Source organism: Dama dama, chromosome 17 (assembly GCF_033118175.1).
Source record: "Dama dama isolate Ldn47 chromosome 17, ASM3311817v1, whole genome shotgun sequence".
Lineage (NCBI taxonomy): Eukaryota > Metazoa > Chordata > Mammalia > Artiodactyla > Cervidae > Dama > Dama dama.
Window position 1 is genome coordinate 68,203,269 of NC_083697.1, and position 27,373 is coordinate 68,230,641.

Here is a 27,373-nt window from a genome sequence, read left to right on the forward strand (position 1 = left end):
GTCTTCTCCAACACCCCAGTTCAAATAAATCAATTCTTTGGGGCTTAGCTTTCTTTATCCTCCAACTCTCACATTCATACATGACTACTGGAAAAAACATAGTTTTGACTAGATGGACTGCGGTTGGCAAAGTAATGTCTCTACTTTTTAATATGCTGTATAGGTTGGTCATAACTTTCCTTCCAAGGAGCAAGCATCTTTTAATTTCATGGCAGAAGTCACCATCTGCAGTGATGCTGGAGCCCCGAAAAATAAACTCTGTTACCATTTCCATTGTTTCCCCATCTATTTGCCATGAAGTGATGGGACCAGATGCCATGATCTTAGTTTTATGAATGTTGAACTTTAAGCCAACTTTTTCACCCTCCTCTTTCACTTTCATCAAGAGGCTCTTTAGTTCTTCTTCACTTTCTGCCATAAGGGTGATGTCATCTGTTTATTTGAGGTTATTGATATTTCTCCCAACAACCTTGATTCCAGCTTGTGCTTCATCCAGCCCAGTGTTTCTCATGATGTACTCTGCATATATGATAAATAAGCAGGGTGACAATATGCAGCCTTGATGTACTCCTTTCCTGATTTGGAACCAGTTTGCTCCATGTCCAGTTCTAATTGTTGCTTCCTGACCTGCATACAGATATCTTAGGAGGAAGGTCAGATGGTCTGATATTCCCATCTCTTGAAGAATTTTCAACAGTTTTCTGTGATCCACACAGTCAAAGGTTTTGATGTAATCAATAAAGAGAAGTATATGTTTTTCTGGGATTCCCTTGCTTTTTCGAATACCCAATGGATATTGGCAATTTTATCTCTGGTTCTTCCGCCTTTTCTACATCCAGCTTGAACATCTGGAAATTCACAGTTCATGTACTGTTGAAGCCTGGCTTGGAGAATTTTGAGCATTACTTTGCTAACATGTGAGATGAGTGCAACTGTGGAGTAGTTTGAACATTCTTTGGCATTGCCTTTCTTCAGCATTGGAATGAAAACTGACCTTTTCCAGTTTGTGGCCACTGCTGAGTTTTCCAAATTTGTTGGCAATAGTGCAGCACTTTCACAGCATCATCTGTTAGGATTTGAAATAGCTCAAATGGAATTCCATCACCTCCACTAGCTTTGTTCGTAGTGATGCTTTCTAAGGCCCACTTGACTTCACATTCCAGGATGTCTGTCTCTAGGTGAGTGATCACACCATCATGATTATCTGGATCATGAAGATCTTTTTTGTACAGTTCTTCTGTGTATTCTTGTCACCTGTTCTTAATATCTTCTGCTTCTGTTAGGCATACCATTTCTGTCCTTTATTGTGCTCATCTTTGCATGAAATGTTCCCTTCATATCTCGAATTTTCTTGAAGACATCTCTAGTCTTTCCCATTCTATTGTTTTCCTCTATTTCTTTGCATTGATCACTGAGGAGGGCTTTCTCTCTCCTTGCTATTCTTTAGAACTCTGCATTCAAATGGGTATATCTTTCCTTTTCTCCTTTGCCTTTCACTTCTCTTCTTTTCACAGCTATTTGTAAGGCTTCCTCAGACAACCATTTTGCCTTTTTGAATTTCTTTTTCTTGGGGATGGTCTTGATCCCTGTCTCCTGTACAATGTCACAAACTTCCGTCCATAGTTCTTCAGGCACTCTGTCTATCGGATCTAATCCCTTGAATCTGTTTGTCACTTCCACTGTATAATCATAAGGGATTTGATTTAGGTCATACCTGAATGATCTAGTGGTTTTCCCTACTTTTTCAATTTAAGTCTGAATTTTGCAGTAAGGAGTCCATGATCTGAGCCACAGTCAGCTCCCGGTCCTGTTTTTGCTGACTGTATAGAGCTTCTCCATGTTTGGCTGCAAAGAATATAATCAATCTGATTTCAGTGCCAATCTGGTAATGTCCATGTGTAGAGTCTTCTCGTGTGTTGTTGGAAGACGCTGTCTAGGATACCTTATTTTCTTATGGTTACCATTCACTTAAAAGGAAAATACCTGGACCAGAGACAACTTGCCAGTTTTTTGGCCACTAGCAGTGCATATCCCCAGACTAGATTATTGATGAAAGTAGGTAACACAGGTGAAAGGTATAGAAAAGCATGCTGGAGTCCAAGTCAAGGAAATGAGCAATTTAAAATGCCTATGAACAACAGCAAAGGCATTCCTATACTCCTACCTATAAAATAGTCATTAGGTATATCCTTGCTTCTCAACTCTAAAATGCAGATGTGAGTTCTATGCTATTCTTTGATCACTCTTCCCCTTGGTATATTTCTTCTGTCACTGTATAGCAATAGTGTCTAAACAAAATATAGTTGCTTACAACTTGTACCTGCCCCACAGGGAACTCAATCAGACAATCCACAATCAACTTTCCCTCAAGGCATGTACTGATTCCTAAATTGTGTATGTGCACATGTGATGCTGAGGAAACATATAAGTCAGCTTCTGACTCTAAGTTAATATGTAGAGATTTCAGCTATTTAGAGAAGCCTAGGGCCACCAAGGAGAGGGAATCCTAGTACAACCCTCAGGCTATAAGTTGAGAAATTTCAAATGACTGTGCTCTAGGAGAAATAAAAGTTTTACAAAACAAAATACACCAATTTTGGCCAGATGAAGTTTGGCCAAACAGCCTAACTATACAAGCAAAATAACGTCAACTTTGCAGGAAATAACATCATCTAGAATATTTTGTTTTTAATATGCCTTAGTGGCATTCAGTAAAAAATTAACACACATTTCATGAAACAGAAACCAATCACCTTTAACCAAGACATAAAATTTTCAAAAAACTTTTGAAAGTTACACAAGTAATCAAGTTATTGTGATTATCAAAGACTTTAATATAACTATGAGAAAATAGATGAGATGATGTCAAATTTGATAAAATGCCTAAAGTTGATTTAAAAGTTAATGTTTAAAAGTGCTTTTCAACATAAATAAGTGAAGAAAATGGAGTAATGTGCGTAAGTTTTGAAAAGGCAATAATAGCCATTCTGGGGTTTTGCATACATTGAAAATATTATTCAAAACTGAAGGCCACACAAAAGTATTTTCATATAAAAACTGAAATAAATTTTTGCTAGGAGACTTACACCAAAAGAAATACTATAGGGCATATGTTTCTAAATGGAAATATAGTACTGAAAAGAGGAAAGAATATCAGAAAGAGTAATTTCTTGGTTAAAGTAAATTGTTGTTCAACATTTTAAAATAATAGTTTCTTTTAGTATTTCAAAATATAGAATGAAAATATGTTAATGTAATAGCAAAAAAAAAAATAAGGACTAGAGTTTATGTAGTAAATGGCTTGTGAGGTCCTTAAATCATGCTAAAGTTACTAATGTATGAGTAAATCTAATAAAGAAGGCATATTTTAATCACTAAAATTGATAACAATTGTACATACAATAAGATAATGTAAAAAGAAAATAAAATTATAACTAGATGATGAATTCAAAAGAGGGAATGAACTGCAGGAAAATAAAATCTGGATAAAATTGATCGTAGAGCTTAAAAAAAAGAGAGCCAATATATTGGAAACCATGCAATGCCTCACTCACCACCAACCAAATATACACCACCCACAACAATGAATACATTCAAAGTCAAGGTTTTGCTCTACTGACACAAGAAATACCAACAAACTAGTAATCTTACAAAACACTCATAAACAGCAAAAAGAAATAGGAAAACAGCAAGGAAAGGATCCATACCAAAATGTTGAAGAAATAAGAAATCAAGATCCAATGCAAATTAACTGTGGAAAATCCTCTCAATACACATAAGCAGAAAAAAAAAAAAAAAAATCCTGTTTTTTAAAAAAACAAAAAACAGTTACACATAGTCAAGCAATCACTTGGGGATTAGAAAAACCTCCTTGTATCAGAAATTCAGAAACTAAAAATGTGCCATTTCCACCCCCCTCCCAACACAAACACATACATAGGAAGAGATGAATAGGAAATTTATTGAACTTAGGAAAGAAATGGAAGACAGTATGATAAGATAGAAAAATAAATAAATAAACTAAAAATAATGAATAAAAAACAAGGAAAATATCAAGAGAATATAAGTGAGTTGAAGAGAATTCAAAGAGAATGATAGAAAATAGAAAGCTATGATTAACACACCTGTAATTGTAGCTTAAAAAGAAAACCAAAACAGTTAAAGAGAACCAATATTCAACACTATAATGTAATAAATAAATAAATCTACCCAGAGGTGAAAGAAAACCTGAAATTACATTTTAAAAAGACATTGATTACCCGGAAGAAATGTTACCCAAAATGAACAACTCTAAGATACATCTTAACAAAAGTATCCAGCTGAAAGACAAAGAAAAATCCATAAAGTCCTCTAGCTTTCATAAAACAGAGATTGAATCAATAACCAGGGCAAGAAAATTGTATTGGCATCAGATTTTCTCAAAATGACACTACAACCCAACATCAAAAAAATAAAGCTAATTAAAAAACGGGCAGAGAACCTGAATAGATGTTTTTCCAAAGACACACAGACATATGAAAAAATGTCCAGCATCACTATTATCAAGGACATACAAATCAAAACCACATTGAGGGGTCACCTCATGTCTGCAAGAAGGACTTTATCAAAATGTCAAGAAATACCAAGTGTTGGCGTGGATGTAGAGAAAAAGAAGCCTTAGTGTATTGTTGTGTGTGCCCCGTCACTCAATCATGTCTAACTCTTTGTGGTCCCGTGGACTGTAACCAACCAGGCTCCTCCGTCCATGGAATTTCCAGGCAAGAATATTGGAGCAAGTTGCCATTTCCTTCCCCAGGCGATGTTCCCGACCCAGACTTTGAACCTGTGTCTCTTTGTGTCTCTTGCATTGGTGATGGGTTCTTTACCACTAGCCCCATCTGGGAAGTCCAGGACACTGTTTGTAGGAATGAAAATTGGTGGAGCCACTTTACAGGAAAATAGTCTGGAGGGTCTTTAAAAAATTAAAGATAATTATTCTGTCCATTTTTTAATTGGGTTGTTCATTTTTGATGCTGAGTTGTATGAGATGGTTATATGTTGGATACCAAACCCTTATCAGTCAGATCATTTGCAAATATTTTTTCCCATTAAGTAGTTTTTCATTTTGCTTTTGATTTCCTTTGCTGTGCAGAAGTTTTAAGTTTAATTAGGCCTCATACATTTAGTTTTTCTTTTATTTCCTTTGTTTTAGGAGACAGATCTGAAAAAATATTGCTATGATTTATGTCAAAGACTAATATGCCTGTGTTTTCCTCTAGGAGTTTTATAGTTTCCCATCTTACATTTAGGCCTTTAATCCATTTGGAGATGTTCAACATCACTAGTCATGTTGTCATTTGCAACAATATGGGTAGATTTTGAGGGTATTATGCTAAGTGAAATAAGTCAGAGTAAAACAAAGTAAATTTAATCTTATATGTGTAATCTAAAAAACAGACAAACAATCCCTCCCCCTGCCAAATGCAGACTAATAGATACAGAAAACAGTTAATTGGCAGAAAGGAGAGTGGCGCCGCGGGGTAGGGACAAAACAGGTGAAAGGGATTAAGAGGCACAAACCTACAGTTATAGAATGAATAATTCATGGGCATATAATATAAAGCATAAAGAATATAATCAATAATAGTTTCATGTTTTATGAGACCAATTACTAAATGTATCATGGTGACCATTTCACAATGTAAAGAAATGCCAACCACAAAGTAGTACATGACACAATATTGCACCTCAACTATAGATATATATATATTAACAGAAACACACAAACATGTCAACCCTGAAACAGTCTAATAAAAGAAAACTCAGCGAAAGAAAGCCTGAACTAAGAATATCATAGGCAGCCAGTGTGTCTTTCAAGTGCTGGGTCAACGGAAAAGAGTTTTCACCATACAAAAACTCAAAAAATGTACTAGATTGGAGAGAACCAGGAAAATAGCAGAAAAAAAAAATGCTAATGGTGAGCCTTTTAACACATATCCATGCAGATCAAATACTAAAACAAAGATTGAGACAAGGATGTGAGACTAATTTACAATTGTTTTATGTTGTTGTAAAGCAAAAAATAGGCTAACTAAAAATAATGAAGCATTGGAGAGGAAAACTTAAAACCTAGGAAAAGCTTGCTATTTCATGGATAGTAGGTAGGAGTTAAATTATACCAAAATCATCTGATAATAGAAAGATCAAAGACTTTAAAAAAGGGGACTAAGCCCATTAGGAAAGTTAAAAATATAAAGGTAAAGTAGAACAAAAATATAAAGCTTTGAAAATACTAAAATATAAACATTATCAATTAAAGTGCAAATAATCCAATCTCATGTAGAAAGACAGTAACTATAACTAAAATGTTATGACAGAATTAAGAACAAAACTATCAGTCATATTGACAAATATAATGGAATCAAATGATCTGTTCAAAGAAAAAGACCTAATTGTCTTTATCTTGGACTACAGAATAAGACCTAATGCCATGGTGCATACAAACGACATAGCTAAAACAAAGTGATCTACAGAAGCAAAAATTAAAGGGGACAAAAAGATACAGGCAAGTGGAAACATTAAGAATACAAGGATTAGCAATATCTTGATATCAGATGAAGGAAAACATAAGTCAAAAAGCCTTGTGATCTGCTGTGCTCAGTCATGCCTGACTCTTTGTGACCCCATGGACTATAGCCCATCAGGCTCCTTTGTCCATGGAATTTTCCAGGCAAGAATACTGGAGCAGGTTGCCATTTCCTCCACCAGGGAATCTTCCCAACCCAGGCACTGAACCCATGTCTCTTGTGTCTCTTGCAGGGGCAGGCAGTTTTTATTCTTTACCACTGGACCACCAGGGAACCCCCAAAAAACCTTATAGGTGACAAATAAGTTCTCTTTTTAGTGTTTAAATCCACAAGGCAGTATGAAGCTATAACACAAAATATGTCTACACTAAATAAAACACAGCTACCTTTGCTTCTCTGGTGGCTCAGCAGGAAAAGAATCTGCCTGCATTCAGGAGATGCAGGTTCAATTCCTGGGCTTGGAAGGGCCCCTGGAAAAGGAAATGGCAGCCCTTCCCAGCATTCTTGCCTGCAAAATCCCATGGACAGAAACCTGGTGTGTTACAGTCCATGAAGTCACAGAAGAGTCAGACAGAGTGACTAAACAATAGATAATAACATTTATGAGGTACAACATACAGGGGGAAAAGGGGAAACACAGATAGTAACACACCAAAAGTTAAAGAGGGAAAATCAACCATTAGATTTCAAGCTCAAAAAACACAAAACAAAACAAAATAAAATGAAGGTTATAATAAAGATAGAGTAGGAATCATGAGATAGTTAACAGAAAGCCACTAGAACTCATTTGCTGAAATCCTGAAAAAATCCACTACTCATAATTTTCTTGATTCGAAAAAATGGGGTAATAATACAAAATATAAAGTAGGAAATAACAAATGTGAACTAAATATTTGAGCAGGAAAAAAAAAAAAAAAGATCAAATGATTAACTATTTCCAAATAGCACAAGACCTGGATGAATTTATAATAGAATTTTACCAAATTTCCAAGAGTCAGACAATGCTAACACGTGGACAAAGAAAGTGTTAGAACTTTGTTGACCATCTTTTCACATGCCTCTTGGCCATCTGTAAGTCTTCCTTGGAGGAATGTCTATTTAGATCTGCCATTTTTTTGATTGGGTTGTTTGCTTGCTCTATATTGAGCTGCATGAGCTGTTGTATATTTTGGAAATTAATCCCTTGTTAGTAATTTCACTTGCAAATATATTCTCCAACTCTGAGGGATTTTTTTTCATTTTCTTTATGGTTTCTTTCGCTGTGCCAAAGCTTTTAAGTTTAATTAGGCCCCATTCAACATCATTGTTTAGTAGAGAAATACAAATCAAAACTACAATGAGGTATCATCTCCCCCCAGTCAGAATGGCCATCATCAAAAAATCTACAAACAATAAGTGCTGAGGAGAGTGTGGAAACAAGGGCATACACACTGTTGGTGGGAATATAAATTGATACAGCCACTGCAGAGGACAGCAGGGAAGCTCCTTTAAAAACTAAAATAGAGCTACCAGATGACCCAGCAACCCCACTCCCGGGTAGCTATCTGGAGAAAAGCATGATTCGAAAAGATTCCTGTAGCCCAATGTGCTTTTCATTTTTGTTTAGCTGCCAGGTCACGTCTGACTCTTTTGTGACCCCATGGACGGTAGCCTGCCAGGCTCCTCTGTCTGTGGGATTTTCTGGGCAAGAATAACTGGAGTGGGCTGTCATTTCCTTCTCCAGGGGGTCTTCCCAACCTAGGGATTGAACCTGCATCTCCTGCATGCATCTCCTGTGTGGCAGATGCATTCTTTTACTGCTAAGCCACCAGGGAAACCCAACCCCAGTGTTGACTGCAGCACATTTACCACAGCTAGGACAAGGAAGCAGTCTAAATGTCCATCAACAGGGGAATGGATAAAGAAGACATGGTACATATACACAATAGAATATTTCTCAGCTGTACAAAAAATAAATAAGGGCATTTGCAGCAACATGGGTGAATCTAAAGATTGCTATACTGAGTGGAGTAAGCCTGACAGAAGGAAATAAAGATTATATGGTATCACTTACATATGGAATCTAAAAAATGTGTACAAATGAACTTATTCACAAATAGAAATAGAGTCACAGATATAGAACACAAACGATGGTTCCCAAGGGGGAAACAGGCGGGAGGGATAAATTGGAAAACATAAATTGACATATATACCCCACTATCTATAAAATAGATAACTAATAAGAATCTAATAAATAGCACAGAGAACTCTACTCAATACTCTGCAATGACCTTGTGGAAATAGAATATAAAAAGCACGGATATATGTATACATATAAGTGACACGCTTTGCAGAAATTAACACAACACTGCATATCAGCTATACTCAAATAAAAATTAATTTTAAAAAGCGCTACACCTTTGGGAATGAAGGAAAACACCCTTTCATGAAACAAATGTAAAAAAAACATATGCAAAACATATGAAAACATTACTCAAAAATAAAATGGAAGATGAATATCACTAATAAATACCAATGCAAAATACTAAATAATATATTAGCAAGCAGAATCCAGCACCTTGATAAGTATATCTTTAGTCCAGAATTCAAATAGTTTCAATTACTATTATATACCATACTAATAGATTTAAGGAGGGTAAAACTCAAACTTATTTCCATAAATGTTGAAAAAGACAAAAATTTCAACACTGATTCTTGATTTTAAAACTAAATCAAATGAATCAAGGGATAAGTTCTTAATGTGAATATTCATATAAAGGAATACTTGAATCATTTCCCTAAGAACAAGAACAAGGCAAATTTACCCATTATCTCCACTATTATTAATTATATTAAATAATGAGACATTGTAATTTTTTTAGACAAGAGAATTAAATTAGTTTCATATGAATTGGTAAAGAAAAAAGATTTTTTTGCATATGGTATGATAGCAAAATTTTGAAAAGAAATAATGCTTAAACTAACAAAAATCAATTAAGGTAAAAAGATATAAAATTAAACATTCATAAATCTATAGCACTGAAATACAAAAACAATATTCAGAGGATATTATGTTTGAGGAAATATCATTTACAGAAGAAAAACTTAAATATTCAGGATTCAATTTAAGAAATGTGAAAAAAATCAATGACTAAATCTTAAAACATTCTAGAGAGATAGAAAATAAGCATGAAGATTTAGAAAGACAGCCCATGTTCCTGTTTTAAATGACTCAGTGTTATAAAGATCCTAGTTCTCCCAAAGTTAATTCACAAGTTTAACACAACCTCAATAAAAATGCCAACAAATATTTTTCAAGTGGAACTAAACTTGTTGTTTCTATATATAGGAATAAAGCCTATATATATATATATATATATATATATATATATATATATATATATATGTAAAGACACACAATAGCAAGGAAAACTTAAAAGGAAAAACAAACTAAAATGAAAATATGAGGTAGGGCCAGCTTTAGGGCAGGCATTAAAATATTTTACAAGGCATTACAAATCTCAAAATACTGTTGAATTTCTACTGTTAATATAGTGTGGTGGCAAATAAATAGAAAAACAAGTAAGAGAATGGAATAGAAAGGTCATAAATAACCAAAATACATAAGAAAATATAATATACAGTTGACATCTCAAATAATGGAAGCAAAGATTGACTTTTTAATAAATCATGCTGAGTCAACAGAAAAGCCATTTGAAAAAGATAAAAATTAGATTCATACTTTACACCATGCACAGGATAAAGTTTGAGTGCATTAGGGGATTAAATAAAATAAAATGATACAAATGCTTAAAGTAAACATAGATGAATTCCATTTAAAGTGGGATATAATCAGTAACAATGAAACCAAACTGTTAAAAAATGGGTCACATAACAACACTGAATGGGGATAGGGAAGAAAAGAACTAACTAATTTTGGGGAACAGTGTTTTCATTAATACTTCAAAGATAAACACAAAAATAATTGTACATGAATGTTTTATTCATGTTAGTTAATTTTAATAGACATTAAAATTACAGAACCACTTTATATATTTGTTAGAATTGAACAAATAAGAAAATATACAATGGGAAGATGAGAACCAGGTACCTATTTGTTGGAAAAAAGAAGTTACAAATAAGGAAAAGTGAAAGGTTTGGACTCATGGTCCATAATACATGTACAAATGGATACACACAGGAATGCCTGTGAATGTGTAGGTAGAATGTATGTTTTCTCTGTCTGACCAATGAAGTCAAGAAGCAATGACCCTCAATATGAATGAAAATACCAAGGACGCTGGTAGGGGTGTCTGCCATTGTAGTCCATGGAATTCTCCAAGCCTGAGTACTGGAGTCAGTAGCCTTTCCCTTCTCCAGGGGATCTTCCCAACCCAGGTCTCCCATATTGTAGGCAGATTGTTTACCAGCTGAGCCACAAGGGAATCCCAAGGCTACTAGAGTGGGTAGCCTATCCCTTCTCCAGGAGATATCCCCAACCCAGGAATCTAACTGGGGTCTTCTGCATTGCAGGCAGATTCTTTACTGAGCTGTCAGGGAAGCTTCCCTCATAGCTCAGTTGGTAAAGCATCTGCCTGCAAAACAGAAGATCCAGGTTTGATTCCTGAGTTGGGAAGAACCCCTGGAGAAGAAAAAGGCTACCCACTCCAGTACTCTTGCCTGGAGAATGCTATGGAGAGAGGAGCCTGGCAGGCTACAGTCCACGGGGCCATGAGAGTCGGATGACTTAGCGACTAAACCACCATCACCACCAAGTACCCAGATCTTGGTTTCTATATATCATTCTACAAAAGGGGGAACCAGGATTTTTAGAGATATAGTGAATTACATTCCTGGATCAAGATAAGCCTGAAATATCTTATGTGCTAGAAAGAAAAGGATATGCCTAGGAAATGATGTCAATGTAAAAGGAAAGAGCAGTCAAATTATAGGAGGTTGTAGTTCAGTCCCTAAGTCATATCTGACTCTTTGTGACCCCATAGACTGCAACAGGCCATCTCCTGGAGTTTCTTCAAACCCATGTCCATTGAGTCGGTGATGCCATCCAACCATCTCCTCCTCTGTTGTCCCCTTCTCCTCCCGCCCTCAATCTTTCCCAGAATCAGAGTCTTCTGTGATGACTCGGCTCTTTGCATCAGATGGCCGAAGTATTAGAGCTTCACCTTCAGCATCAGTCCTTCTTACGAATATTCAGGATTGACTTCACTAGGGATTGAACGGTTTGATCTCTGTGCAGTCCGAGAAACTCTAAAGGGTCTTCCCTAGCACCACAATTCAAAAGCAGCAATTCCTTGGTGCTCAGCCTTCATTAGGGGGCTTCCCTCATTGCTCAGTTGGTAAAGTTGGTAAATCTGCCTGCAATGAAGGGGACCAGGGCTCGATTCCTGGGCAGGTAAGACCCCCTGGAGAAGGAAATGGCAACCCACTCCAGTATTCTTGCCTGGAGAATCCCATAGAAAGAGGAGCCTGGCAGACCACAGTCCATGCAGTCACAAGAGTCAGACACAACTTAGCGACTAAACCACCGCAGCCTTATTTATGGTTTAACTCACTCATCCATACATGACTAGTGGAAACAATATAACTTTGACTATAGGGACCTTTGTCAATAAAGTGATGTCTCTACTTTTTAATAAACTGTCTAGGTTTGTCATAGCTTTTCTTCCAAGGAGCAAGCATATTTTAAATTCGTGGCTGCAGTCACCATTTGCAGTGATTTTGGAGCCCAAGAAAATAAAATCTGTCACTGCTTCCATATTTTCCCCTTCTATTTGCTGTGAAGTAATGGGACCAGACACCATGATCTTAATTTTTTGAATGTTGAGTTTTAAGCCAGCATTTTCACTCTCCTCTTTCACTCTCATCAGGACGCTCTTTGCTTTCTGCCATTTGAGTGGCACCATCTGCATATCTGAGGTTACTGATATTTCTCCCAGCAATCTTGACTTCAGCTTGTGATTCATCCAGCCCAGCAGTCCACATGATGTATTCTGCAAGTTAAATAAACAGGGTGACAATACACAGCTGTGCCATACTCCTTTCACAGTTTTGAACCAGTAAGTTGATCCATGTAAGGTTCTAACTTTGCTTCAGGCTTCACAGGAGATAGGTAAGGTGGTCTGTTATTGCCATCTCTTTAAGAATCTTCCAGTTTGTTGTGACCCACACAGTCAAAGGATTTAACATAGTTAATGAATTAGAAGTAGATTTCTGTAAATCCTCTGCTTTCTCTATGATCCAATGAATGTTGGCAATTCGATCTCTAGTTCCTCTGCCTTTTCTAAATCCATCTTGTACATCTGTAAGTTCTTGGTTCATGTACTGCGGAAGCCTAGCTTGAAGGTTTTTGAGCATAACATTACTAGTATGTGAAATAAACACAACTTTATGGTAGTTTGAACATTTTTTGGCACTGCCTTTCTTTGAGATTGGAATGAAAACTGCTTTTCCAGTCCTGTGCCCACTGCTGAGTTTTCCAAATTTGCTGACATATTGAATGCAGCACTTAAACAATGTCATCTTTTAGGATTTTAAATAGCTCAGCTTGAATTCCATCACCTCACTGGCTTTGTTCATAGCAATGCTTCATAAGGTCCAGTTAAGTCCACACTCCAGGATGTGTGGCTCTAGGTAACTGAACATACCATAGTGGTTATTCGGGTCATTAAGACATTTTTGTACAGTTCTCTTGTGTATTCTTGCCACCTCTTAATCATTCCTGCTTCTGTTAGGTCCTGCTTCTGTTTCTGTCCTTTATTGTGCCCATCCTTGGAGGAAATGTTTCCTTGATATCTCCAATTTTCTTGAAGAGATCTCTAGTGTTTCCCATTCTATTGTTTTCTACATCTTTGCATTGTTTATTTAAGAAGATCTTCTTTTCTCTCATGTTATTCTCTTGAATTCAGCATTCATTCAGGTATATCCTTCCCTTTTTCCCTTGCTTCTAGCTTCTTTTCTTTCCTCAGCTGTTTGTAAAGCTTCCTTAGACAACCACTTTGCTGTCTTGCATTTCTTTTCCCTTGGGATTGTTTTGGTCTACCAGATCTAACCTCTCTATCAGATCTAATCCCTTGAATCTATTTGTCACTTCCCCTGTATAACTGTAAGGGGTTTGATTTAGGTCATACCTGACTGGCCTAGTGATTTTTCCTACTTTCTTCAATTTAAGTCTGAATTTTGCAACAAGGAACTAATGATCTGAGCCACAATCAGTCCCCAGTCTTGTTTTTGCTGACTGTATAGTGCTTCTCCATCTTCAGTTGCAAACTTTATAATCAATCTGATTTCAGTATAGACCGTCAGGTGTTGTCCATGTGTAGATTTGTCTCTTGGGTTGCTGGAAGAGAGTGTTTGCTGTGACCAGTGCGTTCTCTTGGGAAAACCCTGTTAGCCTTTGCCCTGCTTCATTTTGTGAGCACACGTGCAGAAAAGCACAAAATATCAGTCTGTGGTGTTCTTGGCAAAAAGGCATAAGCACAATTCAATAACGAAAATATCAGACAAATTGAGTGGTTTACACTGGCTAATATACTTTAAAGTTATCAAGTTCATGAACCAAACAGAAAAACTGAGAAACTATACCAGATTGGAGGAGAGTATCGAGACATGAGAACAAAATGCAATGTGTGATCTCGGTTAGGCTTCTGAACTAGAAAAAAAGGTCACTAGTGAAGTATCTAGCATGATTTGAATAAGTCTATAGATTAGTTAATATTATTGTATTGATACTACTAATTCATTGATTTAGGTAATGGTTCTATGGTTACATAAATGTTAACAGTACATTTAAAAGGCTTATGGGAATCCCATGTATAGATAGCATTTTGTTGTTGTTGAATCGCTTAGTCATGTCTTGATTCTTCACAACCCCATGAACTGTACTCTTCCAGGCTCCTCTGTCCATAGGATTTTCCAGGAAAGAATACTAGAATGGATTACCATTTCCTCTCGAGTCAATCTTCCTGACCCAGACATCAAACCCACATTTCCTGGATATGCAAGAGAATTCTTTCTACTGTTGAGCCACTGGGGAAGCCCAGATAGTATTTTACTAAGTCTAAATTCTATTTTGAAATGAAACATTTAAAACAGTGTAGGAACACAGGAAATTAAATACACAGAAAATGAATTAACATAATAAACAAAATAGTGACATTTAAGACATTTTCCAACAAAGAAATTTGGCAGAGCCTATATTTGATTTTATGACAAACTGATAAAAAGCTTTAAGCCCTTCAAGATTTATTCACAAGTGAAAGAATAGTTTATCAATATAAGTGAAAAGGGGAAAAATCCTTAGTGCTAAAAATCACTAAAAATATCACAAAAGTTTTATGAAACAATTTAACATTAGTAAATTTAAGTTCCTTAAAAACCCACCAAAACTGATTATTGAAGTAATTGAACTGTTAAAAATTTTTCCTAAAATGCAAACTCTAGGTCAACATAATTTTATCAAATAATCCTTTCAAATTTCTAAAAGAAACAGTATTCATTTTAAATAACTTTATCCGAGGAATGCAAGGATTCTTTAATATCTGCAAATCAATCAATGTAATACACCACATTAACAAACTGAAAGATAAAAACCATATGATTATCTCAATAGATGCAGAGAAAGCCTTTGACAAAATTCAACACTCATTTATGATTAAAACTCTCCAGAAAGCAGGAAAGAAGGAACATACCTCAACATAATAAAAGCTATATATGACAAACCCACAGCAAGCATCACCCTCAATGGTGAAAAATTGAAAGCATTTCCCCTGAAATCAGGAACAAGACAAGGGTGCCCACTCTCACCACTACTATTCAACATAGTGTTGGAAGTTTTGGCCACAGCAATCAGAGCAGAAAAAGAAGTAAAAGGAATCCAGATAGGAAAAGAAGAAGTGAAATTCTCACTGTTTGCAGATGACATGATCCTCTACATAGAAAACCCTAAAGACTCTACCAGAAAATTACTAGAGCTAATCAATGAATATAGTAAAGTTGCTGGATATAAAATTAATACACAGAAATCCCTTGCATTCCTATATACTAACAATGAAAAAACAGAAAGAGAAATTAAGGAAACAATACCATTCACCATTGCAACAAAAAGAATAAAATACTTAGGAGTATATCTACCTAAAGAAACAAAAGACCTATACATAGAAAACTATAAAACACTGATGAAAGAAATCAAAGAGGACACAAACAGATGGAGACACATACCGTGTTCATGGATTGGAAGAATCAATATTGTCAAAATGGCTATTCTACCCAAAGCAATCTATCAATGCAATCCCTATCAAGCTACCAACGGTATTTTTCACAGAACTAGACCAAAGAATTTCACAATTTGTATGGAAACACAAAAAACCTCGAATAGCCAAAGTAATTTTGAGAAAGAAGAATGGAACTGGAGGAATCAACCTGCCTGACTTCAGACTCTACTACAAAGCCACAGTCATCAAGACAGTATGGTACTGGTACAAAGACAGAAATATAGATCAATGGAACAGAATAGAAAGCCCAGAGATAAATCCACGAACCTATGGACACATTATCTTTGACAAAGGAGGCAAGGATATACAATGGAAAAAAGACAACCTCTTTAACAAGTGGTGCTGGGAAAACTGGTCAACCACTTGTAAAAGAATGAAACTAGAACACTTTCTAACACCATACACAAAAATAAACTCAAAATGGATTAAAGATCTAAATGTAAGACCAGAAACTATAAAACTCCTAGAGGAGAACATAGGCAAAACACTCTCCGACATAAACCACAGCAGGATCCTCTATGACCCACCTCCCAGAATATTGGAAATAAAAGCAAAACTAAACAAATGGGACCTAATGAAACTTAAAAGCTTTTGCACTACAAAGGAAACTATAAGTAAGGTGAAAAGACAGCCCTCAGATTGGGAGAAAATAATAGCAAATGAAGAAACAGACAAAGGATTAATCTCAAAAATATACAAGCAACTCCTACAGCTCAATTCCAGAAATATAAATGACCCAATCAAAAAATGGGCCAAAGAACTAAACAGACGTTTCTCCAAAGAAGAAATACAGATGGCTAACAAACACATGAAAAGATGCTCAACATCACTCATTATCAGAGAAATGCAAATCAAAACCACAATGAAGTACCATTACACGCCAGTCAGGATGGCTGCTATCCAAAAGTCTACAAGCAATAAATGCTGGAGAGGGTGTGGAGAAAAGGGAACCCTCTTACACTGTTGGTGGGAATGCAAACTAGTACAGCCGCTATGGAAAACAGTGTGGAGATTTCTTAAAAAACTGGAAATAGAACTGCCATATGACCCAGCAATCCCACTTCTGGGCATACACACTGAGGAAACCAGATCTGAAAGAGACACGTGCACCCCAATGTTCATCACAGCACTGTTTATAATAGCCAGGACATGGAAGCAACCTAGATGCCCATCAGCAGATGAATGGATAAGGAAGCTGTGGTACATATACACCATGGAATATTACTCAGCCGTTAAAAAGAATTCATTTGAATCAGTCCTAATGAGATGGATAAAACTGGAGCCCATTATACAGAGTGAAGTAAGCCAGAAAGATAAAGAACATTACAGCATATTAACACATATATATGGAATTTAGAAAGATGGCAACGATAACCCTATATGCAAAACAGAAAAAGAGACACAGATGTACAGAACAGACTTTTGAACTCTGTGGGAGAAGGTGAGGGTGGGATGTTTTGAAAGAACAGCATGTACATTATCTATAGTGAAACAGATCACCAGCCCAGGTGGGATGCATGAGACAAGTGCTCAGGCCTGGTGCACTGGGAAGACCCAGAGGAATCGGGTGGAGAGGGAGGTGGGAGGGGGGATCGGATGGGGAATACATGTAAATCTATGGCTGATTCATATCAATGTATGACAAAACCCACTGAAATGTTGTGAAGTAATTAGCCTCCAACTAATAAAAAAAATTTAAAAAATTTAAAAAAAAATAACTCTTGCAGTGGAGAAAAAATGAGAAAACATAACTCATTTGTAGATGCTAGCATAATCTTGACTTTATAACTGAAAAAAAATTATTTTAAGTAAAATAATTTTCTTCCTGAACATATATATAAAATTCTAAAACAAAATATTATCAAATTGAATCTAGTGATATTTTAAATATCTTACTATGTCACAACCAAGCGACATTTATTATAAGCATGCAAATTTGGTTGATGTTTTAGAAATCAGTCAAATTTATAGAGCAAATGGTAAGTAGAATAAAGAGCAAAATATGATCAATATGATTGTTTCAATAGATGCAAAGAAATCATTTTAAATATTAGGGAGGAAGAAAGAGCCCTAGCAAAATTTTTTAAAATGAAGTAAAAATTCATTATTTGAAAAATGGACACTATTGGCAAAGTAGTCATTATTTATAATAATCATCATTCAATAAATAAAGTTGATAAATTTAGCAAGGCTGCTGAAGACATAATAGATAGCAAAATGCCTATTGTATTTCCATATTGTGACAATTTTAAATTGTCAGGAGAAACAGAAGTTAATCATGTTATAAGATGTATACAAAAATTCACAGAACTGAGACTAAGAATTTTGACAAAGAAGAACAAAGTTGGATTACCTACACTAAATATACTCTCAAGGCTTATAATTCTTCTTTATCTAAGACAGTGCAGCAGTACTGTACAGAATTAGAACTCTTAGTCACATTTGAAATATTCTGTTTTATGAAATATCTCTTAGCATTTCATCAAAACTTTGATGGCTATTTTATCAAAACTTTGCTATTGCACCCTTTGTTGTAGCAGTTGTAAAATAATGACATCAAAAATATTTATATATCTTTCTTCTCACATGAAACTGTGAATCTTTTGAAGCAGTACCAGTCCAACTAATAATTGTCAAACCTAGCAGTTTATAACATTTGTCAGAAAATCAAAAGAAATATGAGATATGATTAAAGAAACATCAGTAAGTGTGGCTTTCATAGGCACCAAAGTCCCAGAATGATTACTCAAACTTACCTCCTATATCTGGGCGAAGTTTATTATCATAGCCTTGAAGCAAGGAGTTGAGAATTTGTGTTATATCTCCTTCGTGAATCTTCGGTGCCAAGACCCAAGTTTTGTTCACTGTTAAGTCCTCATCATCTTCATCATCTGCTTTATCAACACTAAGGAATTCAAAGAAAAATTTGTATGATAGTTCAGTCAAAGAAAGATTTTTAAAAATAGTTTAAGGTTGCTATAATTGTGTATGGGAGTAATAAGAGGTAAAAAAAATCATTAGAAATATCTTATACTAAGTTAGCCTAATACCTAATACTTTCATCATATGAAGTGTGCTGTTTCAATAACATCCAAAAATGAATATATCAATACAAGGAATAATCATGTAATATTAATATAATAAAATAAAATTTTGCCATCCCACAACTGTCATTTACAATGACAGAGGTCATGCAGATGATAATGTAAGTAGTGGCCCTAGATTTGTGCAGACCACAATCTGCAGAGTCATATACAGTGATTCTAAACCAGACACTAAAATAAAAATTAAAAAGGTGAGTATATATAGGAAAAGTTGCAATAATTAGTCTAGTTCAGTTCAGTTCAGTTCTGTCACTCAGCCGTGTCCGACTCTTTGTGACCCCACGAACTGCAGCACACCAGGCCTCCCTGTCCATCACCAACTCCCAGAGTTCACCCAAACTCATGTCCATTGAGTTGGTGATGCCATCCAGCCAGCTCATCCTCTGTCATACCCTTCTCCTCCTGCCCCTAATCCCTCCCAGCATCAGGGTCTTTTCAAATGAGTCAGCTCTTCCCATGAGGTGGCCAAAGTATTGGAGTTTCAGCTTCAGCATCAGTCCTTCCAGTGAACACCCAGGACTGATCTCCTTTTGGATGGACTGGTTGGATCTCCTTGCAGTCCAAGGGACTCTTGTCAAGAGTGTTCTCCAACACCACAGTTCAAAAGCATCAATTTTTTGGTGCTCAGCTTTCTTCACAGTCCAACTCTCACATCCATACATGACCACTGGAAAAACCATAGCCTTGACCAGATGGACCTTTGTTGACAAAGTGATGTCTCTGCTTTTTAATATGCTGTCTAGGTTGGTCATAATTTTAATTACTCTAGTAAGTGTATTTAAAATGCAAGTATAAAAAAGAAGACAAGGAAAGATGAGTAAAATAGAGTTCAAAGAATAAAAGGAAGAAGTATTAAGTACATCTGGTCACAGCAAGCACCCTCTTCCAACAACAGAAAAGAAGATTACACATGGACATCACCAAATGGTCAACTGAAATCAGACTGATTATGTTCTTTGCAGCCAAACATGCAGAAGCTCTATAGAGTCAGCAAAAACAAGACCAGGAGCTGACTGTGGCTCAGATCTTGAATTATTGCTAAATTCAGACCTAAATTGAAGAACATAGGGAAAACCACTACCATTCTGGTATGATCTAAAGCAAATCCCTTACTATTATACAGTGGAAGTGACAACCCTTATGATTATACAGTGGAAATGACAAATAGATTCAAGGGATTAGATCTGATAGACAGACTGCATGAAGAACTATGGCTGGAGATTCATAACATTGTACAGGAGCAGTGACCAAGGCCATCTCCAAAAAAAGAAATGCAAAAAGGCAAAATGGTTGTCTGAGGAGGCCTTACAAATAGCTGCGAAAGAAGAGAAGCAAAAGCCAAAGGAGAAAAGAAAGAAATACCCATTTGAATGCACAGTTCCAAAGAATAACAAGGAGAGATAAGAAAGCCCTTCTCAGTGATCAATGCAATGAAACAGAGGAAAACAATAGAATGGGAAAGACTAGAGATCTCTTCAAGAAAATTAGAGATACCAAGGGAACATTTCATGCCAAGATGGGCACAATAAAGGACAGAAATGGTATGGACCTAACAGAAGCAGATGATATTAAGAAGAGGTAACAAGAATACACAGAAAAACTACACAAAAAAGATCTTCACGACCCAGATAATCATGTTGGTATGATCACTCACCAGAGCCAGACACCCTGGAATGTGAAGGAAAGTGGGCCTTAGGAAGCATCACTATGAACAAAGCTAGTGGAGGCGATGGAATTCCAGCTGAGCTATTTCAAATCCTAAGATGATGCTGTGAAAGTGCTGCAATCAATATGCCAGCAAATTTGGAAAACTCAGTAGTGTCCACATGACTGGAAAAGGTCAGTTTTCATTCCAATCCCAAACAAAGACAATGCCAAAGAATGTTCAAACTATGGCACAATTGCACTCATCTCACTTGCTAGCAAAGTAATGCTCAAAATATTACAAGCCAGGCTTCAACAGGATATGAACCATGAACTTCCAGATGTTCAAGGTGGATTTAGAAAAGGCAGAGGAACCATAGATCAAATTGCCAACATCTGCTGGATCATTGAAAAAGTGAGAGAGTTCCAGAAAAATATCTATTTCTGCTTTATTGACTATGCCAAAGTCTTTGACTGTGTGGATCACAACAAACTGTGGAAAATTCTGAAAGAGATGGGAACACCAGACCACCTGACCTGCCTCCTGAGAAATCTGTATGCAGGGCAAGAAGCAACAGTTAGAACTGGACATGGAAAAACAGATGGTTCCAAATCGGGGAAAGAGTCTGTCAAGGCTGCATATTGTCATTCTGCTTACTTAACTTATAGGCAGAGTACATCATGAGAAATGCTGGACTGGATGAGGCACAAGTTGTAATCAAGACTGCCCGTAACCTCAGATATGCAGATGACACTACCCTTATGGCATAATTCCTCTGTCCATGGAATTTTCCAGGCAAAAATACTGGAGTGGGTGCCCATTTTCTACTCCAGGGGATATTCTCAACCCAGGGATTGAGCCCAAATCTCTTGCATCTGCTGCATTGGCAGGCAGATTCTTTACCACTGTGCCACCTGGGAAGCCTCAGTTGTAATATATTTATCTTTGAAAAGTCAAAGTCGCTCAGCTGTGCCCTACTCTTTGTCAGTCCATGGTATAGTCCATAAAATTCTCCAGACCAGAATACTGGAGTGTGTAGTCGTTCCCTTTTCCAGGGAATCTTCCCAACCCAGGAATCGAACCCAACTCTCCCACATTGCAGGCAGATTCTTTACCAGCTGAGCTACTAGGGAAGTTGAGCTACCAGGATAAAACAATTCATCTTTATTACCCATGAATTACCCAATCATCATTTGAGCGAGATCATCCTAGACTTATACTCACCTTTGGTAAATCTTAGTCCCCAGTGAAAAATATATATAAACTTTTATATTGGTAAAATTGGGTAAATCTATAATACATTATTTACTTACATATGTTTCAGAGATAGGCTTGCCTCACACAATAGATATTGAAGTTTATCATAATAGCTTTAGTTGTTATTTCTACACTATTCATTCAGCTCTCTTTTGCTGTGGACCTAAACATCTTAGCTAATGCAGTCCTTAACTCTTTTATCATTTTTTCGAGTTTTATTGATATATGATTGACTTACAATGTCATCTATATTTAAGGTGTACAACACAATGATTTGACCCATGTACACAGCAGATGACTACCACAGTGAGTTTAGTTAACATTCACCCTTTTTATCCTTTTGAAGAGTATAAATTAACATTATACATAAAAACTTAACCTTTGAAAGATTTGTGCCTCATTTCATCTTCACAGTCATTATACTGATAGTTATTAACAGATAATGGGACGTAGTAGTCTTCTCAATATTTCTCATCTTCTTCCTGTCAGATAATTATAGTTTTCACTTCACTGGCTTCTAGCTTGGTCATGTGATCTGAGTTCTCCTTTCTCAAAGAGAATTATACATCCCTGACCCACTGAACTCAAGTTTGGCTCAATAGTTCGTTTTGGCTAATGGAACGTGTAACGTGCCACTCCCAAGCAGAAGATCCAATGTCAACGCACGTTCACCGTACCTCTCTGGTCCTTCTGTGAAAAGACCCAGTCACGCTCAGAGGTTACTACCCCACGACTTGTCTATCAGAGTAAAGGCATCCGAACTGAGCCACAGTCGACCTACAATGGACACGTAGCCTGAGCGAGAAATAAACATTTAGAATCATAAGTCACTGAGATTTGGGAGTAGTTTATTACTAGAGTATATAATTTTATCCCTTTTGTAAGCTACTGAGACTTGGGGGGTAGTTTATTACCACAGGGTACAAATTTTATACTCCTGGTATATTAACAGGTTTTTAATGAAGTGTTCATTCATAATTATTTTGCAGTATTTAACTTAAAAAGTATATACTACTGATATAAGTTATATGATTTCCTTCAAATAATTTCTTATTTTCCCTCAATAAAAGGTATATATATGTACATAGATACATTCATTTATGAACTAAGGACTCAAAAATACTGAAGTATTAGGAATCCCTGCTGGTGTGTCCTCCAGTAAAATTTTATGAAATTAGAATTGCTGAAATATTGTCAATAACCAAAACTATAGGGCATACATCTAGCTTTAAACCCTGGTTTTATTAAAAAAAAAAAAAAAATCTGATGGATAGAGAAGATCAACACACATATAAGAGCTTGATTTTTCTTTGCAATATGATTGTAGTCAAATGGATGTTCCCAGAAAATATAAAAGCTTTCCCTACTTTTTAGGGCAACAAAATCTTAGTAATCCCAAAAGTACACGTTCACACTGATGTACATTCCCATTTTCCCAGAAAGCTCAGAGGTAATATGAAAATTTACTTCAATGATATTACAAAGCTAACTTTCCTCATTTTTGGCAATAACAGAAATGAAATTTCATTATATTAAATAGTCCATTATTCTACGTTTGCTTCTACATTTTCTAAATTGCCTTCAGAATATTAATGACTTTAATATCATATTGGTATTATTTTGTGGATGAAAAAAACACTTGTAATAAGTTAAACATAGTTTATGTAGCATATCAATGTCTCACTGTCTTTCATAGGCTGGAAGATCTGTAACATTTACGTACGTTGAGTGAACATTCATTTGGAGGAAACAAGTAATATTTTCTTAGGAAATTTCCCTGGGAATTCTCAAGCACTTCTTTTAAACAGTTTGAATAAATATAATTTTATCACTACTGGAAATACATAGACTCCCCAGTATATAATTTTATAATTTGTCTATTTTAATGATTGATGTTTTCATTGTTATTATCAACTGTTGAGTGCCGATAATGCACCATTAAGTTCCTGTTATGTTTTCAGAACTGTGTGCAAGGTTTCTTCCATATTAAGCTATGTTATTTAATACAGAGTAATCCTATTAAATAAATATTACTATTCCTACTTTACAAATGAGAAAAAATAGATATACAGAATTTCCAGGACCCACAGTATTAAACAATAGAGGCAGAATTTGAAACAAGAATTAGTTTGAAGGCTCATTTTCTCTTTGAAGTTTCCATGATATCATCATTATTAAACAATCCAGTGAGGTTGAGTTTTGAGTCCTCTAATTTATAAGAACACAGCAACACTTGTGGCAAATAGTTAGTGTGCATTTGGACTGTGCATGTGTAGGATGCTTAGTCTCTGCCTTGAGCTCTGAGAAGTTAGAATGATAATTTCAAGGAATCACACACACTCTGATGAAAAGATTTTCTAACAGGTATGCTTAATCTTCAACCCAATGCTTTCATTCATTTATAGAGGAAATAACAATTGCTACAAATATGTTAACTACAGAAAACATAAAGACAAATAAAACTGTATTCCTGTTCTAAATGATCTTGTCGTTGTTATTGTTTAGTCACTAAGTCGTGTCCGATTTTTTGGTACCCCATGGACTGTAGCCCACCAGGGTCCTCCGTCCGTGGGATTTTCAAGGCAAGAGTACCAGAGTGGGTTGCCATTTCCTCCTCCAGGGGATCTTCCCAACCCAGGGATTGAACCTGAGTCTCCCACATTGGCAGGCAGATTCTTTACAACTGACCCACCAGGGAAACACCTAGATGACATTATTTTCTATTAAAGGAGATAACTCTTCAAACCATCGGGCTTCTGTGGTCTCTCAGCTGGTAAAGAATCCGCCTGCAATGCACTCCAGTATTCCTGGGCTTCCCTTGTGGCTCAGACAGTAAAAGTCCACCTGCAATGTGAGAGATCTAGGTTCAGTCCCTGGGTCGAGAAGATCCCCTGGAGGAGAGCGTGGCAACCCACTCCAGTATTCTTGCCTGGAGAAGCCCACGGACAGAGGAGCCTGGGAGGCTACAGCCCGTGGGGTCTCAGAGTCAGACACGGCTGAGTGACTAAGCGGAGCGCAGCACATTCAAACAATACATTAAACCATAACATGCAGAGATCCTGTCACAGCGCTACGTGCAGCAGCTCACACCCTAAACAGCAAGAGCATGTTTCAGTAGAGTTATTATACGCCTGTAGCGTCTAAGCCAACCAGTCCATCCTGAAGGAGGTCAGTCCTGGGTGTGCATTGGAAGGACTAATGCTGAAGCTGAAACTCCAGTACTTTGGCCACCTCATGCAAAGAGTTGACTCATTGGAAAAGACCCTGATGCTGGGAGGGCTTGGGGGCAGGAGGAGAAGGGGACGACAGAGGATGAGATGGCTGGACGGCATCACTGACTCAATGGACATGAGTGAATAAACTCCGGGAGCTGGTGATGGACAGGGAGGCCTGGTATCCTGCGATTCATGGGGTCGCAAAGAGTTGGACATGACTGAGCAGCTGAACTGAACTGAAGCTATTTTAATACATTTACAAGTCTGATTATAATAAATATATACTAAATTATTTGATGTAAAAATACTTTAATGAGTATATTACTCTTCTTAATACGATAAGTAAAAGTTTAAACTTATGATAACTAAGAGATAGGTTAAGTATAGACAAGATAACCTAATGCATATAATCATGAAATAATTCATCTCTACAGCTAGAAAAAAATATATATATATATATAACACAAGTCTATCAATTAATATAAACTATCTTCCATAAGTAGGGTAAACATTCATCAAGATTTGCCCAGGACAATCTTGATTTACACCTATTGTCCTAGAATAATTATAAATAGTACCCTCTTTCACTCACAAAAAACCTAATTTGAATTATAAATTGTATGGTCACCCTGTGTGTATATATATATACACATATATATATACACATGTATATATACATACCTATATATAGTTCATAACTATATACATATAGTTCATATAAAGTTGACTTCAATGCAGGTGTCCTTGTTCTGACACCTGGGAAAGACCCCTTCATTAATCTGCTGAGATAGGGCAGATGAAACTCAAAAACCAGGCCTCATCGGTGAACTATTGCTCATGACGAATTAGTGTTTTTTTATAAACATCAGATACATTTCCATAAGTCAACTGACACGTTCCAGGGAAGAAATATAATGTTTAATGCTTCTAAGTAGACTATATCTTAAAGTCAAAGCCTATAGGAGCTAACTTTTAAAGAGTATTTATAGGCACTGATTTTAAATTTAAAAGTCAGAGAAAATAAAATTTTAAATATTTAATTCTTTTTCTTCTTTTTGCTGTTATAGTCCCACCACTTATTTCTTTAGTATAGAGTTCTTTTTAGGGTAGTGATGCTGAATCATTTTCATTGTTCATAAATGTTGGTAGGGAAGCAAAATAAGTAAGAGTGATAGATAACAGTGTTACAGATTTGAATCTTCAGAGGTGAAATGATAGTCCACTCAATTTTGTGATTATCTTATCAGCACAAAAGAATTTGGGACCCATCACTTAAGGCACTAGAGAGAAATGCTTTGGAAATCTGAGGAGGGAGAAGGGAAGCATGCCTAGAGTACTAAGTAAGTGTTTTCCACTCTGTGCTTCCAGTCTATTCAGTGCTTAACTCTACCATAAATTAATCACACTGCATCTTATTCAACTACTTTATTTGCTTATGGCACTCTATAAACTCCTTGAAAGCCAGGGCTAAGCTTTTCAATATGATAACATTGTTGCTGAGCCTGACATATAATGTGCACAATAAAAGAAAATTCACTAAATAAATGAATAATAATGTAAAGAATATTAGAAATCATATAGATGTTCATAGGTAAAATTATAGTGAATAAAGAAAATAAACAAGTAAGAACTGTAAATATTGGCCTTAATCAGAGAATTCATTATTGTTCAGTTCAGACGCTCAGTCATGTCCAACACTTTCTGATCCCATGGACTGCAGCACGCCAGGCTCCCCAGTTCATCACCAACTCCCAGAGCTTGCTCAAACTCATGTCTATCATGTCAGTGATGCCATTCACCCATCTCATCCTTTGTTGTCCCCTTCTCCTCCCACCTTCAATCTTTCCCAGCATCAGGGTCTTTTCCAATGAGTAGGTTCTTTGCATCAGGTGTCCAAAGTATTGGAGTTTCAAGTCTAGCATTAGTCCTTCCAATGAATATTCAGGACTGATTTCCTTTAGGATGGACTGGTTGGATCTCCTTGCAGTCCAAGGGACCCTTCTCTAACACCACAGTTCAAAAGCATCAATTCTTTGGCGCTCAGCTTTCTTTATAGTCCAACTCTCACATCCATACATGACCCCTGGAAAAACCATAGCCTTGACTAGACGGACCTTTGTTGGTAAAGCAATGTCTCTGCTTTTTAATATGCTGTTTAGGTTGGTCATAGCTTTTCTTCCAAGGAGCAAGCATCTTTTAATTTCATGTCTGCAGTCACCATCTGCAGTGATTTTGGAGCCCCCCAAAATAAAGTCTGTCACTGTTTCCACTGTTTCCCCCTCTATTTGCCATGAAGTGATGGGACCAGATGCCATGA

At 36.3% G+C, this 27,373-nt stretch overlaps 1 protein-coding gene across 1 annotated transcript in view; it reads right to left on the minus strand.

Moving 5' to 3' along the window:
• The window catches only part of GABRG1 (gamma-aminobutyric acid type A receptor subunit gamma1), an 86,297-nt gene that overhangs the window by 44,922 nt on the left and 14,002 nt on the right, over positions 1–27,373 (minus strand). The window contains exon 2 of the mRNA XM_061164677.1: positions 18,592–18,740. Coding sequence (XP_061020660.1) covers positions 18,592–18,740 — 149 coding nt within the window. The remainder of the gene's footprint in view (positions 1–18,591; positions 18,741–27,373) is intronic.